General features: G+C 43.8%; 1 protein-coding gene across 1 annotated transcript in view; it reads left to right on the forward strand.

Annotated features, from left to right (window-relative positions):
• The window catches only part of arap2 (ArfGAP with RhoGAP domain, ankyrin repeat and PH domain 2), a 173,628-nt gene that overhangs the window by 27,341 nt on the left and 128,955 nt on the right, over window positions 1-17,332 (forward strand). Inside the window, exons 8-9 of the mRNA XM_008283445.1 lie at window positions 1,491-1,715; window positions 16,816-16,890. Coding sequence (XP_008281667.1) covers window positions 1,491-1,715; window positions 16,816-16,890 — 300 coding nt within the window. The remainder of the gene's footprint in view (window positions 1-1,490; window positions 1,716-16,815; window positions 16,891-17,332) is intronic.

Genomic DNA, 17,332 nt, shown 5'->3' on the forward strand with positions numbered 1-17,332 from the left:
TCCCGCTCTCCCTCACTGGCTGGTATATTTTTGGCTGCACGGTCTCTAGAAATAGGCTTTTTGTGGACGGCAAGGTCACCGGCTTAATTAAGAATGGCGAGAAAGGAGTCAGAAGTTCACTTCCTTTTTCCTTCCCCTCCCCTCTTCTATTCATCCTTCCTTACTCTGCACTCTTTTGTCTTCGCGGGATGCGACCGTGGGAGAACAGCGAAGCAAACATTACAGTTTTTTTTTTTGCACAGAATCAAAATTCAGGTCAATCCTCTTGAAGAGTGACAGAGAGAGAGAGGGGAAAAAAAAGAGTCGCGTCTGTTTTTTTTTTCATACTTTGCAATGATAATGACATTATCAACATGAATAATGCAATGTCTGCTATGACCCCTTTTTTCTCCCTCCTTTTTGCAGCCCAGTGATTTTCGCTGCTAATACGCCGTCCCCCCCCCTCTATTGCAAGAACATCACAATCGGAGATGTTCTTGGATTTTTCCAACTACTTTAAGGGCACTTCTGCGTTATACTTGACACCTCGGGTTTTGAATACTGATTCGATGGCGGCACCTTTCCGTCCTTGCTTCCTTGTGACAATATTAAGGTTTGATTTCTTTTTTTTTTTTGGCCTCTTCCGTCTCTTTCACATTGACAATGACCCAGTAGTTTAATTGCCATTGTCAAGGGAGACTGCAAAGAGGGTCACGAAGCCTCCAGTGCAACATCCTCCTTATTTGGATGCCTCCGCTAGAGCTGAAAAAAAAAACATGGCGGTAATGAAACAATACATGCAACCAAATCCCACTTCGCCCCCAGTGTTTCCTGTGCTTTCCCACAATTCCCCACCATCATGCATGTCTCTTTTCAATACTTGAGAAGTTTGTTTTCAGCTTGTAGATGTCTTTCAACACCCATATGACAGCTCCGTCTGTCTTTGATGTCATGCAATTTACTTTAAGGGCTGTTTCCCCGCACCTACATTTCAAGCTATTTGAATTCGAGGTCAAAGATCACGTTTGATGCAAATCTGACTTGGCTCGCTTAACGGCACGCGGCTCGTTTCAGAAACGCACAAGTTTCCTGTTTGTATTCCTGCAGCGGCATTTTGATTCAAATGCTTCTTGTCCAAGAGCTCTGTGCCATTTATCAAAGTTACTGCTTGAAAGGGAACAGGGCAGCTATTTCTGCAAATAAATTTGACGGCGTATTGATGGGATATGGCTCCGGTTTGATGAGGATGTCTGTCAGTGCCGTTTCAAATTGAATGCAATCCTCGCCGATGGTAATACAACTCTGAATTACACATCTATTGATGCAAACAATGCGCTGGAAAATAGTAATTGTGGGGGCTAGAGATGCAGATAATAGGAATAAGCAACAATTCAATAACATTATTAGCATGCGTGAAGCTGCGCGCGTGTCTGCTTGTGTTTATTTAGCTGTTTAGTGTGCGTTTCGGCAGCGTTCTTCACCTGTCTGTTTACGTGTCTCTCTCTGTCTAGGAGATGTACTCCAAAGGAATGATCCTGGCCAGCGCTATCAGACAGGTGCGAGGACTCGGTGACAACAAGTTTGAGGTAGTCACGTCCCTCCGGACCTTCATATTTCGGGCTGAAAGAGAAGGTACAACAAGTGCATCCTCTTCCCTTTGTTCTGCATCTTGCAGTCATCTATCAGCTACACATTCTGTTCTCTCTGCTTGTCAGTCTGCCTCTGTCACTCTGACCGTCTGATTCCCTGTCTAGCCTTGTTTTTCTCTCTCCCTCTCCGCCTCCCTCTGTCCTTTCCATCTCCCCCTCCTTCCTTTTCTGTCTCTTCCTCCTCTCTCTCATTCGTACCTCACTATCTAAATGCCTCTGTGGCAATCTTCTGTCTTTTTTTTTTTTGTTTCCTCTCTTCCTCCACATGCATTTTTTTTTTATGTTACTCGGATATCATTTTGCAACATGCCCCCCCCCTCATGTAAAAGAAACAGTTCTGTGTTTTGAGTAAATACATCTATTTTCTGTTTTTTTTTTTTTCAAAGCGCATACGAAAAGATCGATATCCGTTTCATGCCTGTGCATTACGAACAGAAGTGTGGTGTTTAGCCTAGTCTAGCATAAAGACTGAAGGTAGGAGGAAGACAGCCGGGCTGACTCTGATGTGCTGAACGTTTAGCACAGCGGTTAAAGCCAGCGGCTGGTTGCCATGGCTCAGCATAAAGGCGGGAAAAAGGGTGGGAAAAAAAAAATAGCCTGGCTTCCTGAAAGGCACTGCTAAAGCTCAGTAATACCACAATGTATGTTCTTATTCTATATGTTAGATTATATGTTTCATGAGTAAAATCTCTTTGGAATCATATTGTATGGGTTAAGTAGCTGGATTCAGGGAAAGGCTAACCAAGGTTAGCAGCAGACATTAGCTTAAAAATCCTGTATGGGACCTCTTTTTTTTTGAGCAAGTTAATGAACGTGTTGCATTTTCAGCTCAAAATACTGCCAAGATGGTTTATATTACAATGACTGTATACCCCCTAGTTTTAGCCCTGTTGTAGATTGGCTGTTTGGCTGTAAATGCTGCTGACCACGCCCCCTTCAGGAAGAAGACTCTCTCTGCGGCTATGATTAACAACGTGGAGCAGAACAGCTGACCACACGTGATTGCATTACCTGAAAATATTGCCAAATTCTAAGCACAGCCGTTGTTTTTTGCTCTTGTATATGGTGACTTTGTTAGATACTGTTAGCAGCTTAGCGGTACAGAGCTTCAGCTTGGATATGGCTCTGTAATGTCAACCGATTAGAGTTCAGGATGCACTGAAGTAGTAAAAACACAGTAACCAACCAAGTCCTTGTCTATTAGTTTCAAGTTTCCACCATTTCTAAATGGCCTTACAATCTTCACACAACCTAGACTTTTGGACATTAGATCAAACCTCATGGTACCACACTGGTTCGAACACTAAAGGTTTTCCTACTGTTGTGGGGACATTGCATTACAAACATCCACTGGCTCTTCAGTTCCTCAGATGCTGGGAGTGCATGAGGTCTGTTGTGTTTTCTTTTGCTCATGACTGAGACATTTTAGAGTTAGCAGAAGCAGCTCTACCAGCCTTGTGGACTACAAGTTAGCGTCTCATTGTGAATGGCTCACCAGGTAGAAAGTAAAGGCCGAAATATGCAATTTTTGCTCAATGACTATTGGTTCACTCAGTTTCTGCTCAGAAACTGAATAAAGTTCTTATTAGCTTGCCAAGCTGAATGGCCATTTAGTTGTGGGGTCGTAGTAAGCGTCTTCACATTCTCACAGCCTTTTTTATTTGCACCTTCAAGTTCAAGTTCGAAAACAAAAATGGATTTTCACCATATGGAACCAACCGGCCTGGTTTTGTTTGATGTTTTTTTAAAAAAATCCACCTTTTAAAAGGACTTTCAGACTTAAGTTGTGAGCACGACTTGAAACACCCCTCAGAAAATGACTCTTTATATCGATGGTCGTATTTCACTTTTAGAACAAGGGCAAACAAGCGTGTCTCATAAAATGTTAGTCCTTTGAGTTTTTTTTTTGTTTGAATGAATAAATATTATAGATATATATTACATTGTGAGAATGGGTGTGTGTGTGGAGCTCAAGGAGAACCCGGTGGCGATAATGACCACATCCCGAGGGCACAGTATGTACAAAATGTAAAAAAGAAGATCTTCAACCTTCCATGAACTGTCCTTTAATAGTCTCACCCCCCCCGCCCAACCCTTGCTCTCTTCATCCCCGTGTCAGCCAAAACAGAGCAAGAGTTGTCCCTCCTTATCGCCTTTCAGTGGAAGCTTTGTCTGTGTCGGCCTTAATGATAGGGGAAAGAGACACTTTCCGCTCCTTACCTCCTGCCTGCTTGATGGCAGTCTATTAGGCAGCTCAGGTCAAACAGCTCATTCACTAATCGAGGGTCTTTTTCTGGGGTCACATACGCTGGCCGGCCTTTTGATTCATTTGAATAAGTGAGATTGGAGAAAATTGAGGTTTGCATGGTGGTGGCATTGAAAACCTTTGACTCGTCGTGTGTGAATATGGAAGAACAGATGGAGCTGAAAGATCTTAATCGACTTGAGACCTCGGCGCTGCTTTATTGACACATTGACATCCGTCCAGCAAAGAATAGAAACGTCAATATGTGACTTGCACAGCATTGGTATCGAGCATCACCTTATTGCTCTTGATAAGTTCAACTAGTCATTTAGCGCGCAGTTAGAAACTGAGCCGAATTAATACTTCAGGCTTTATTAAACCCTGTTTGCTCGTTTTTTCTTTACTGCAATATAAAGTCCTGCACCTCTAAGAAGGCAGCACAATAGCTAGGAAAAAGTTATAATACCATAAAGCATTAAAAAAAACAGTGGAATGTCTTCGATATTTATCTTTAAAAAACTGAAAAATCATGGAATCAACAACATTTGTCCAATACTGGAAACCAATGTGACTAACTTTATTTTTTTCTAAGTCTGTCAGAGCCTGGGGGTTTTGCCCAATTCAACCAAAAATCCCAGAATTTTTGCCACATGACTGTTAATCACAGCTGAGCCACTCATAGATTTGCATTTTTATCGATAATCACAGAATTTTTCTTATTGTACAGAATCCTGTTACCTCAAACTGGTTATTTTTTGAGAATTTTTAAGTGAAACATGTAGATTATGGTGAAATGTTTTAAGCTTAGATTTGATCCTCACTGAACAGGTTACCGTCAAACAGCTGATGATTCTTTACAGCGTCTGATAAATGCTGCAATTTTTTGTGATTTTCCCCTTTAAGATAACACGCCTCACAAACCCCCACACAGGTTTTGGGTTCAGAGGGTTAAAACATGGCTCTTCATCTGTCAGTGTCCCGTAAGCTGTTGGCTCTAATGGTTATGGAGGCAAACTTGTGACCTGAAAAACAAGTTCCAGCTGTAGAATTCAGAAGGAGACAGGCTGGAATTGTTGCTCTGATGGTCAAACGCTCGAGCTGCTTTTATACCGTTTTTGACGAATGGCCATTTACATCAAAATGTTTCACGGATAATGATTCGTATAAAGCAGCGTTCTCGCTTATCAAACTAGCTTTTATATACTTGAAAGCAGTCATACAAATCCATGCCAGCTTTAAGTTGAAATTGCAAAAAAAGCGGCATCCGGGCTCGACAAATACACGGTGACACTCCTGGACTGATTTATTCTCTCTTAATTGTTTTCCATTAAATGCACACAAAGCCGTCGGGAGGTGGATTACCGTTGAAGAAGGTCACTGCTTTACAAAAATTTGCGAAGTTGAGAGGACTCTCTGAAAACGAAACCTTTTTTGAAGCCACTTGAATTCCTCTACTTGAGTACATTTCTGAGGAGAAAAGGGTGCTTTGTCAAATCTCAATACTCAAAGCCGCGCTAATCAATATTCGCACGGTAACGCTCTATTATATGAATTATCAGTTGGTGCTCCCAGCGTTCACCGGGCGTCACAGGCAGCGGTTTTAGACAAAGTGATTAGACACTCAGACAAAAGGTAGGGAGCTGCTGGTGAATGCAGTGGAGCAGATAAAAAGGTCAAAATGGAGAGTTTCCTTGGTGGCCACAAACACTTTGGCTGCTTTTTTTTTGCAGAGACAATCATTAGTTGGAAGAACTGCACCTTTACTCTTAGTTTGTTTCACACGAATGAAGCATAATGTGAGCAAGCCGGGCAAACTGAGAAAGAGCAGCACGGCTATATATTCAAACGCCGCCTGGCACCGCGGCTTTATTCATTGTAGGTTAACTGTTTAAAGTTGTGCCTGACTTGGCACGCCGCTCCCATTCTGTTGAAGAAGAGGACTTTAAGAATAATGTATACAGGCGAGTGCTTTAGTAATTAAACTTTTAGAAACTGAAGAATGTTATTTATGAGAAGTCGACCGTGAATCAGGCGTATAAAAGCACTTCGTCGATGGCGGACTACAACTCTGCCTGGCTTCGGTCTCGCAAATCTCCTTTTTGTACGATTTTGGCTGCTTCATAAAAAGATCGCCCTTCAAACTTTTTTCCACCACAGCGATCCTCCACTCCCTGTCGATTCAGTGCATCATCGTATTGACGACTGCCAGGTTTTTTGGGGGTTTTTTTTCAGTCCGTTTATGAGTTGCGGGTCCCCGGCAAGCATCGTTTATCACACTGTCTGCTGGCTGATCGTCATACGTCACACTCAAGCCGTCCTGACAAGAGCAGGGGAAAGGATTCGGAGGTTTGGGAAGAGCGGGAAGCCTCTCGCCATCAGGAGAAAGGACTGGGAGGAAAAAAAATGGAGAGAGAAAGGAAGAGAAGGAGGAGAAAACTTGGCCTCATCACCTCATGCATCTTTAAACAGGCCCACTCGCCTTGTAGCGGAGAGTCATCAATCTTTGGGGAAACACATGAGAAAGAGGGAGACATGAGGAGACAGAGGGAAAGAGAAAGAGTAGGTTAGTGAAGTGGAGTTAAGGAGCTGGAGGAGAGAAAATGATGGAGCGATGGTCGGAGGAGTGCGTTAAAGGCGTCCAAGAGGGGCGGGAGAAGAGGGGGATAGGAGCAACAAGGTAAGGACGGGATTAAGCGAGGGAATAACGGGAGCGGATGGAGAGGCAGGCACGCAATCTGGATGTGAAAAAGCGACGGAGAGGTAAAGGCAGAGACGACGGGGAGAGATGAAAAGGGCAGAGTGAAGATGGAGAGAGAGAGAGAGAGAGAGAGGGGGGAAAAAGGAGGAGGGAGAAGTGAGTGAATAATTGAAGGCCACCGGAGAGAGTGTGCACACAGCTGTCGGCTGATTCCCCACTTGGTCCGCAGGTGGCCTCTTCCCTCAGGTACTGTCAGCTTGAGAGAGGAAAGATGGAAGGAGGAAGGAAGGCAGGCAGGGAGAGATGAAACGAGGGAGGGGGGTGATGCGGAGAGCAGTGGCAGCGTTTGGGGGGGGAGAAGAAAGCGAGAGGAAAGGAGAGTTTGGCAGGAAGAGACGTGGCGGAGAATGACGGAAAGCAGACAGGACAGAGTGCTGGAGAGGTGTGGAGGGGCTGCACACAAACAAGGCAGGAAATGGAATTTATTGTGTTTAAAAAAAAAAAAAAAGTTGATGATTTGTATTCTGATGCTTCGGCGATTGCTTTTCCGCAAGCCTCCTCGTAACACGTGTTGGATTTGTTTGAGATGACAGGGAAGAGGGTTGGAGAGATGTAGGGGATGAGTAAAGATGAAGCGTAAAATGGTTGTAAGCGGGCCAGAGACTAAATGATGGCAGAAGTATAAAATAAAGGTGAACTCGCAGTGAGGCTGAGATTGTATATGCTGCGGTACAGTTTCACCTCACATTAGTTCATGTTTCTGTACTCAGTCGTTGGTTTTAGTTGTCCCCCTTTTGTGAAAACCTTCTAAAACTTACACCTGGTGAATGAAGTCCAAGATTGTCTCTCTTTTTGCTCTGTTTTTGGTCTCAACCAACTGGAAATATTTGAGTCTTTAGCTGCCGAGCAGGTTCTTAAACAGCTACCTGCTTTGACCAAATATGATGCTATGAAAGCACGAAAACATGCCATAAAGTGTCATAAAGCCAAAGAGAACTGCACAAAACAGACATTGACACAAAAATAAAAAATAGTTGTAGCAAACGGCTAGCTGTATTAGCAAACATTTACACATCCAGCTAACACCAAGTGACATTTGTGTTCACCTGATGAATCCAAGTCCGATATCCAATCTCCTTTTTGCTTGTATTCACCAACGACTGCTGAACACACGACATTAGCCTCATAGTTAGTATATAGCTAGCATTTAACAATTTACTATGTACCAATATAGATGGAGGGTTGCTAAACTTCTGCGCCTATCAAAAACCATTTCTGATTTAATTTCAGCTGCCATGTCTGTCAAATTAGCCTCCTCGGTACACTGCTCCCAGGGCTTCTGCAACGCTTGGGATGCTCTCTGGAAGTCCTATCAGGTGAACATGCGAGACACCGTCTGCGATGGTTGATGAATCTCTGAAATAGTGTCACAACTCTCATTTTGGGGAAGAGGTCACAGGGAGGCAAATTTGACAAGCAAGGCAGGTGGAAAGGCCCAGAAAAGCCATGCAGATGTTCTCCCTCAGACACCTTGGGATGTTAATCCTGTCTTGGCAGTCCAATCCTGGGCAACTAATGCCCAGTGCCGGACTTGAAGTGCCTCGTCCAGTTTTGAAAACTGTGGGTTCTTCCACTGGGAAAACTGCTGTTTCTGCTCTTGATGGTAGCCGCAAACCCACCTGTCATCCCAAGTGATGGTTCCCGTCATATAAACTGGCTCATTCTTTGAGTCAGAAAGGGTAACCTACCAGTGGTTACCAAAACAGACGGAACACCGGTCTTGCTGTCGATAGCACGACTGTCTCCTGATTTGTGACAGCTACTGCTCACACATGTTGCAAATTCCAACCTCGACATACCAGCCTCCTCTGCTTAAAGATGCATTATCTATGTCTGTCTGTTACATTTACTTGTTATTTAACTGACATGCAGAAACCATTATATCTGCGGTAAGCTGAAACGAACCCATTAAATTGCTCTCGCCAACAGTTTAGTAATCTGTGGCAAACATGTGGACTGAACAGTGGATAGCTAAGTAAACGTTATAGTCTGTGTGTTTGGGTTGAGATGATCGAAATGAGAGAAAACAAAGAAAATGGCCAGAATCCCTCTGCTTTGTGTATTTTTATTTTTTTCCCTTGTCTTTTTTTTTTTTATATTCCAGTTGATGGAGACTGTGTGGGCGGCTTCTAAGATCTCTGTTGAGCGAGTGGACCTGGCTCTCATCTCATCCACTTTCAATGAGAATTATCTGCCTCTCTCCTCGTCTCTCTCCATGTAAAGTGCAATAGTCTTTCAAATAGACAGCCGCGCATATATCTCTTAACAAGCAACGACTGTAGATGGGTTTTAGTGGCCGAGAGTAGCGCGCATTCTTTTTATACGCATGTAGAGGTGAGGGCATGTTTGCACACTGAGTATAAATATATTTGGCATGCATCCTGGAGGTTCATGTGCCAGACTGTGCACAAACACGGACTAGAAACATATGCAAAAAAAAACGCATTCAGGCACACGAGTCAGATGCACACATGCTTACATGCAGGCGTATGGGTGTGCCACTGTCTTGTTTCTCTCAATCCTCCTACCTTCTTTTTTTTCGCTTCTCGCTCCATCCCCTCCCTACTGTGCTCGGGATTGACAGCTCGGGCGAAGGGAAGAGCGGAGGGAGAGAAGAACGAGGCCCTGAATAAATGAACAGGCAAATAAGTGAGCGCAGGACAGGTAATGGAACTCAGAAAGCAAGGGTGGGAACGGAACAGTAAAGCCTAGTGATGTAAAGAGCAGTCAATAATTGAGTGGGTCGTTCATTATTGATAGCAGCTCTTTGTGATTTCATAAGAATCTGGGGATGGGGGGGGAAGAGACAGACCAGAGCCGACTCTGGGACCAGGCAGGAGATACAGTATTAGGGGGGAACTCGGGGAGGGGTGGAATATCTATGAGAAGGATGAGTAACTTTTTCTTCAGAAGTGGAGATGGCGGTGGATACGCCCGCTTGCAAGGTCAAGGGAGAGGCAGCGTCCTCAAAGGCGGGCGGGAGGGTCACAAGGTCACAGCCGAGAAGGTAATTAAGGTCAATTTGCGACAACGGCAGGTTGACGGAGACCAAAACATGATTGACAGGTCACCTCCCCCCGCTCCCTTCCTCTTGTCAATCTACGGTGAGGGAGTGTGTTGAGGACACACGAGGAGGTCGCGCCGAGGGTAACGCGACTCAAGCTCAGTCTGTCAAACTAGAGAGGAAAGAAAATGAAAGTAGAGCTCNCATTTAAAAACGACACATGCCTCTGTTGAGTAGAGAGAAAACAAACAGTAGAATCTGAAACTATATTCATCTAGTAATGATCCGCAGCACTGTCCTTCAAAACAACTTTTCTGGACACGTCTCAAGGCTCATGTAACCTGCTTTACCTTTATACTCACTTACTAATGACTGCTGGATGTGTTGTGCAGTGGGAACATTTCAGTGTGTGTGTGTGTGCGAGCGGTGACCTCGTACCCCCCTCCTAAGGCCAGCTTGTTTTCGCTGCAGCAGCATTGCGCAACATCACAATCAATGATGTGGGACCTGTCTGATGCCTGCTCGTTAATCACTTACTAATTATAGCCCTCCATGCTCCACGCTCCCTCTGCCTCTCTCTCTCTCTCTCTTTCCCCCCCTTGTTTTCTCTTTCCATTGCATTTGTTGCTTTATTTATCAGGACACGCTCCGTCGACAGCGGGGCGGAAATCGGCAGGGAGGCCAGCGAGTCAGCACTTTACGCTCAGTGTCACTGTCGGCGTGGGCGCGGCAGTCTTTTGGAAAGATGAAAGTTTGCTTTTATGTGTGTGTGTGTGTGAGGTATTGTTTGGACTTTTTTAAAGTCTAAAAGGACTTCTAAAGTCTACTACTAAAGTCCTGCCAATGTGACCGTCCCCTCGGAGACAGCAGAGGGCTTCATCATGTTTTGGGTGAACGGAGAAGGTTGAGTACAATCTCTCTGTCAGCCCTGCTTTGTGTGGCCAGCTGAGGCCCTGCACCACCCTGTGTGCCACCAGCTACCACCTCCACAGGGTGAAGCGCGGGGGAAGATAAAGATTGCAGGGAAGTCTCTCAGCACTGCTTTATGTCAGAAATTGAAATATGAGTCGCTGGCTTTTCCTTCCCTCACAGTGCAAAAAAAAAAACACATGTGTTTACAGAAACGGCTGCATATCTAATGCTACATAACCTTCTTATTTTGTGTTTACATGGAGGGGGGGGGTTCTGAATCTACACAAGTCATCTCAGAGGAGTCGTACTGATTGCAGAATTATTCCAGATGGAGAGATCAGAGACTGAAGCAAATTACAGCGACATTCAACAAAAGCGTGTTTGTGTGCGTGAGAATATGTCGCATCCTTCTCTTGACAATCGCAAATATTTTGTTAATTCCCTTGACTCCTAATGGAATTCGGCAAATACAAGTAGATTTGGCTGCTGGAATCAATGAGAAATAGGTAAAGCAGCTTAAGAAGTTGCTTTCTGTCGATGGTTGTATGTTCAAATTACATGCTAATAAATAAATATATCTTAATTTAAAGTCCAAAATGAAGTGAAACTAAACCTAACTGGCTACTATTATTTTTTAATCTGTCTCTAATTTCAGCAAAACTAAAGAGTATACAGTTATGCTAACAGAGGTGATGCCCTGCGTAGATACATTTAAATTAAATCCTGATATTACCATGCCAACATCTCCAAAGGGACCATGCTAAATTCCTGATGTTTCCTGTGTTCATTTTCTTAGATTAGCATGTTAGCATTCTCGCATTCAAGTACTGTTAAGGATGATGAGGATGTCAGTTTTGCAGATATCTAATCATAAATCAAATGCATTAACATGAGACTGCTCAGACTTTAGGACTGCGCCTCATGGTGATAATTTTTGATTAGCATCTCCCAAATAGCAAACAAATGTCTTTCTTTGTCCACAACTAGGGATGTTAATGATGAACAGTTATTTGATTAAGTGCTGTTAATGATGTAACAGATTACAAATATTTTAACCAATAAGGTTAAGAAAAAAGGACATGCATGACAGAAAATGTATTACACTATAGCTGCAGTACCTGGTTGTGCCACCAGGCGGAGTCTCTATCTGTTAAGAAGATGACATTAAAGATTAATTTGTATTTAACACCGTATCAACTCGTAAAGGCCGTTACTCGGACTATGGCTAGTTCCGTGTGGGCCAGCAGAGTGCATTTTTGTGATTTAGTTAGCAAATGGCCACCATGACTTTTGCGACAGTTAATGTGCCGAGAAAGTGCAGTGACAGTTATCCACTTACCACGAATGATAAGCAAAGTTATTACAGAATTAATGCTTGAATGAACTTGTCATAGACTGATAAAGATGCTGAAGAGGCTTTTAAAGTTCCCAAATCTTGCAAGGAAGTTTTTTTAGCAAGTGTAACAACATTGCTAACAAACCAAACTTGGTTTTTCTACCGTAAACTCAAACGTGCTACAAGTACAGAAGCTGTTTTTCGAATCCTAAAAAAATTGTCAACATTTGACAAGATCTTATGGCAAGAATTTGCAGCTTATGCACTAAACTTCAAGACTTTTTGTTCCCCCAGTTTCGTTTTATCTCGCGTACACAAAAACAAAAAATGCCTACACACTGGAACATTGCCATTCTTCTCTTCTTCAAACTTTCAACGGCCCAAAAAAGAAAAAAAAAACCTCTTTTGTAGTTTGAAATCCTCTGGGATCTGTCAGCCCCAGACAGAACTAATCGCACTTAATCACAGTCGCAGCTTGAAGGTCTCTGGCCGCCGTGATGTCATCATAGGGGTAGCGGAGGTGGCGTGGGAGAGTAGCTCGATCCTCAGTCTCACTTCTCCCTCTCTGCAAGCATTGTATCCAATCTGTCTGATCAATCACGCCTTTCGCCTGATTTCGTCAACACTGGGATTGACTCGGGAGAACGCTTTGGGCCTGAGATGTAGTCTTCAGGGTCCTGGTGCTGTGTCGTGTGTGTGTGTGTGTGTGTGCGTTTGTGAAAATAGTCCAAAGCCTGGCTTTAGGGTAGCGAGGGGAGGAAGTGAGGAGGATGGCTGTGAGGGGATGAAGGGATGAGAGGACGGGGCGGGGTGGGAGGATGAGGCTGGATAGGAGGCCAAAGGGGAGAGGAGGTTTTAGGACCAGGGATCAGTCTCTCAGAGTGTCAGTCTGTCTGATTGTGTTTCTGTCTGTCTGACACTGAGAAGCTCTCTTGCCAAGAATGGAAGCTCCTCTGCTTAGTATCTTTTCACGATGCTGATACTGTAACACAACAACTGTTTCTTTTTTCTTCTTCTTCTTCCCGATTTGCATTTATTGGAAACGCCTCGTCAAACTAGGGATGTTTAAGATTAGATGTAATTCAGGTTTAGTTTGAGTTCAACAACGTATCAGATGGTCGCTCGTAGACATGCCTCCTAACTCGTTTTGGCCTGCGTGACCCACAAAATAACTCGTTTCGATTCGCTTTCACTTCTCTCGCCAGTTTTGCTTTTGTCTCGGCCGGCAGGAACCTGTCCGCATGCCAGGCGGAGATACAGACCGGCCGATGCCGCTAACGGACACAGTTAAGCATTTATCAAATAAAGACCTTGATGTTTTTGCTCAAGAGTGGACGAGAAGTAAATATTAAATCCACCAGGTGAGGTGGACAAAGACACAAATCAATGCTGTTTGTTAGCGTGAAGATAATAATGTGCGTTTTTTCTGGCTGTTTATGCTTATTTTTTGTTTTGATGTCCCTCAAAAGGTTACAAAAATCAATGACTGCAGCTTTAAAGTCCCTCATTAAACAACTAAATATTAATTTCAATCTGCCAAAGTACTCATGAAAACACTTGAAACCTTTAAATTGACACTATTGCTTCCTGTAGATGGTGCAGATCTACAACTTCCTTCCTCCCTACTCGCTGCAGCCAAGCACACCAGCTCACCTGCCGCTCTAGTCGAACCTTGTGAACCCACTCTTGATGCCAAGTCGGGATATTTGGTAATTTAGTCATACGAAATAATGACATGGAAACCCTCCACCCTGTGCTGGTTTGTATATTTGTCTCATGTAAAACCCTAGAAGTCTATCTCAGTGTTTAACCGGTACATTTTCAACTTCCTCAACCTTGGCACGGACTATTTATTACGCCGGTGATATGTCTACCATAATAATAATAATAAAAAAAACACCATATGGGCATGTTAACAAGGAAAAAAAAAACTTTATTTCAACCGTTGGGAGTCGACGCATAACCTTAAACCCAACACTTGAAGTGGAGCCAGGCGTCAGTCCAAAACCGAGGGCTTGGACTTGGCTCAGACTTGACTTGGATTTGACTGCTGTGAAATCTTGACTGCCTTAAGACTTGATTTAAGTGGAAAGTTTTGACCTCGTCTGATCCTTTTAAGGAAAAAAGGCACATAAATAAACAAGGCTGCGATGGACGCGTTTCGCGCGATGGAACACCTTCGTTTGTTGGAGATCTGGTATTTGATTATTGGTGTGTAAAATAAGGTTTGATGCTTTACCCAGAATGACTAGTTTATGAAGAGCTGTGGCTTGACTTGCCTGGAAGCTTTATCTGTTTGTATTCTTCAGGCATGTGGTGAAACGCTGAGCGAGGATGCATCGTCTCCCATTTTCCTCAGAGATGCAGTTTCCCGCAGCAACCAGTTGGTGTCCTCATACCTCCATTAAAAAAAAAAATCCTTCCACATACCGGAGCCTTAACTCCAATGCTGGTGGTAAAAAAAAAAACCTCCTCCACCCTTTTTTTTTTTTACCCTCCTCCCTGTTTTCTCCACACGGTGCCTCCATTATTGTAGGCTTTAGCTCCATTGCTCTGCTTTAATTGTTTCCTGAAGTTTACCAGGTTGTTTTTTGAAAAAGAAAAAGAGTTATCCATGCAGGATAGGCAGCAAAACAAGGGCCCTGCAAAAAAAAAAAAAAAAAAAAATGACACAGGTGGACTAATGTTAAGGCTAAAATGAGCGAAGGAGGTGGCGAGTGGGACGAGGTCAGAGCGAGGGGAGTGTGGAGGAGATGTGTTGGCAGGAGGGAAGGCGAGTCAGGTGTGTCTGTTATTGGAGAGAGAGATAGTTAGGCCTCATTGCTTCCTTGGCAGCCCGTCCTCTTGAGATTAGCCCATAAACATTACGTGTGTGTGTGTTAGTGTGTGTGTGTGTGCATCTCAACGCTGACCGCTTCTTTTTTTTTTTTCCTCTCCGCCACGTCTCTGCTGACTCGGCTGTCAGAGTATTTACAGATGCGCAACTCGCAATTAAACAACCCTCTCCTCCGTGACCCCAAAAAAAAAAAAAACTAGAATTAAAACAATTAATTACCGTTAACCCATACCGGGGTATAATTATCAGCTAGCTTAGCTTCTCCTTTCCCTTCACCTTCCCTTTTTTTTAACTTCCATCTAAATTTAGAGAGGGAGATATCGGCGCGAAACTCCCGGGGAGAGCGAACGCACCAAGCTGCCTGTCGGTAATTAGGTTGAGCCACTTCTTGCCATTGTTAACATCCTGCTTTAATATGAGACGGACCCCTTCCTGACCCTCTTAGGTATCTTCATTCCTACATGATGTCTCTTTTTCCCACACGCCTCTTTTTTTTTTTTTTCCCTCTTCTGCATTTATTTTTGATCGTCTTTCCTCTCACTTCTCTCCTTGGCCTTTTCACTCGAACCTAATTTTTTCATCCATCCATCCATCCATCCATCCGTCCCGCTCTCCCTCACTGGCTGGTATATTTTTGGCTGCACGGTCTCTAGAAATAGGCTTTTTGTGGACGGCAAGGTCACCGGCTTAATTAAGAATGGCGAGAAAGGAGTCAGAAGTTCACTTCCTTTTTCCTTCCCCTCCCCTCTTCTATTCATCCTTCCTTACTCTGCACTCTTTTGTCTTCGCGGGATGCGACCGTGGGAGAACAGCGAAGCAAACATTACAGTTTTTTTTTTTGCACAGAATCAAAATTCAGGTCAATCCTCTTGAAGAGTGACAGAGAGAGAGAGGGGAAAAAAAAGAGTCGCGTCTGTTTTTTTTTTCATACTTTGCAATGATAATGACATTATCAACATGAATAATGCAATGTCTGCTATGACCCCTTTTTTCTCCCTCCTTTTTGCAGCCCAGTGATTTTCGCTGCTAATACGCCGTCCCCCCCCCTCTATTGCAAGAACATCACAATCGGAGATGTTCTTGGATTTTTCCAACTACTTTAAGGGCACTTCTGCGTTACACTTGACACCTCGGGTTTTGAATACTGATTCGATGGCGGCACCTTTCCGTCCTTGCTTCCTTGTGACAATATTAAGGTTTGATTTCTTTTTTTTTTTTTTGGCCTCTTCCGTCTCTTTCACATTGACAATGACCCAGTAGTTTAATTGCCATTGTCAAGGGAGACTGCAAAGAGGGTCACGAAGCCTCCAGTGCAACATCCTCCTTATTTGGATGCCTCCGCTAGAGCTGAAAAAAAAAACATGGCGGTAATGAAACAATACACGCAACCAAATCCCGCTTCGCCCCCAGTGTTTCCTGTGCTTTCCCACAATTCCCCACCATCATGCATGTCTCTTTTCAACACTTGAGAAGTTTGTTTTCAGCTTGTAGATGTCTTTCAACACCCATATGACAGCTCCGTCTGTCTTTGATGTCATGCAATTTACTTTAAGGGCTGTTTCCCCGCACCTACATTTCAAGCTATTTGAATTCGAGGTCAAAGATCACGTTTGATGCAAATCTGACTTGGCTCGCTTAACGGCACGCGGCTCGTTTCAGAAACGCACAAGTTTCCTGTTTGTATTCCTGCAGCGGCATTTTGATTCAAATGCTTCTTGTCCAAGAGCTCTGTGCCATTTATCAAAGTTACTGCTTGAAAGGGAACAGGGCAGCTATTTCTGCAAATAAATTTGACGGCGTATTGATGGGATATGGCTCCGGTTTGATGAGGATGTCTGTCAGTGCCGTTTCAAATTGAATGCAATCCTCGCCGATGGTAATACAACTCTGAATTACACATCTATTGATGCAAACAATGCGCTGGAAAATAGTAATTGTGGGGGCTAGAGATGCAGATAATAGGAATAAGCAACAATTCAATAACATTATTAGCATGCGTGAAGCTGCGCGCGTGTCTGCTTGTGTTTATTTAGCTGTTTAGTGTGCGTTTCGGCAGCGTTCTTCACCTGTCTGTTTACGTGTCTCTCTCTGTCTAGGAGATGTACTCCAAAGGAATGATCCTGGCCAGCGCTATCAGACAGGTGCGAGGACTCGGTGACAACAAGTTTGAGGTAGTCACGTCCCTCCGGACCTTCATATTTCGGGCTGAAAGAGAAGGTACAACAAGTGCATCCTCTTCCCTTTGTTCTGCATCTTGCAGTCATCTATCAGCTACACATTCTGTTCTCTCTGCTTGTCAGTCTGCCTCTGTCACTCTGACCGTCTGATTCCCTGTCTAGCCTTGTTTTTCTCTCTCCCTCTCCGCCTCCCTCTGTCCTTTCCATCTCCCCCTCCTTCCTTTTCTGTCTCTTCCTCCTCTCTCTCATTCGTACCTCACTATCTAAATGCCTCTGTGGCAATCTTCTGTCTTTTTTTTTTTTGTTTCCTCTCTTCCTCCACATGCATTTTTTTTTTATGTTACTCGGATATCATTTTGCAACATGCCCCCCCCCTCATGTAAAAGAAACAGTTCTGTGTTTTGAGTAAATACATCTATTTTCTGTTTTTTTTTTT

The sequence above is a fragment of the Stegastes partitus genome, unplaced genomic scaffold (genome assembly GCF_000690725.1).
Source record: "Stegastes partitus isolate 25-593 unplaced genomic scaffold, Stegastes_partitus-1.0.2 Scaffold312, whole genome shotgun sequence".
Classification (NCBI taxonomy): domain Eukaryota; kingdom Metazoa; phylum Chordata; class Actinopteri; family Pomacentridae; genus Stegastes; species Stegastes partitus.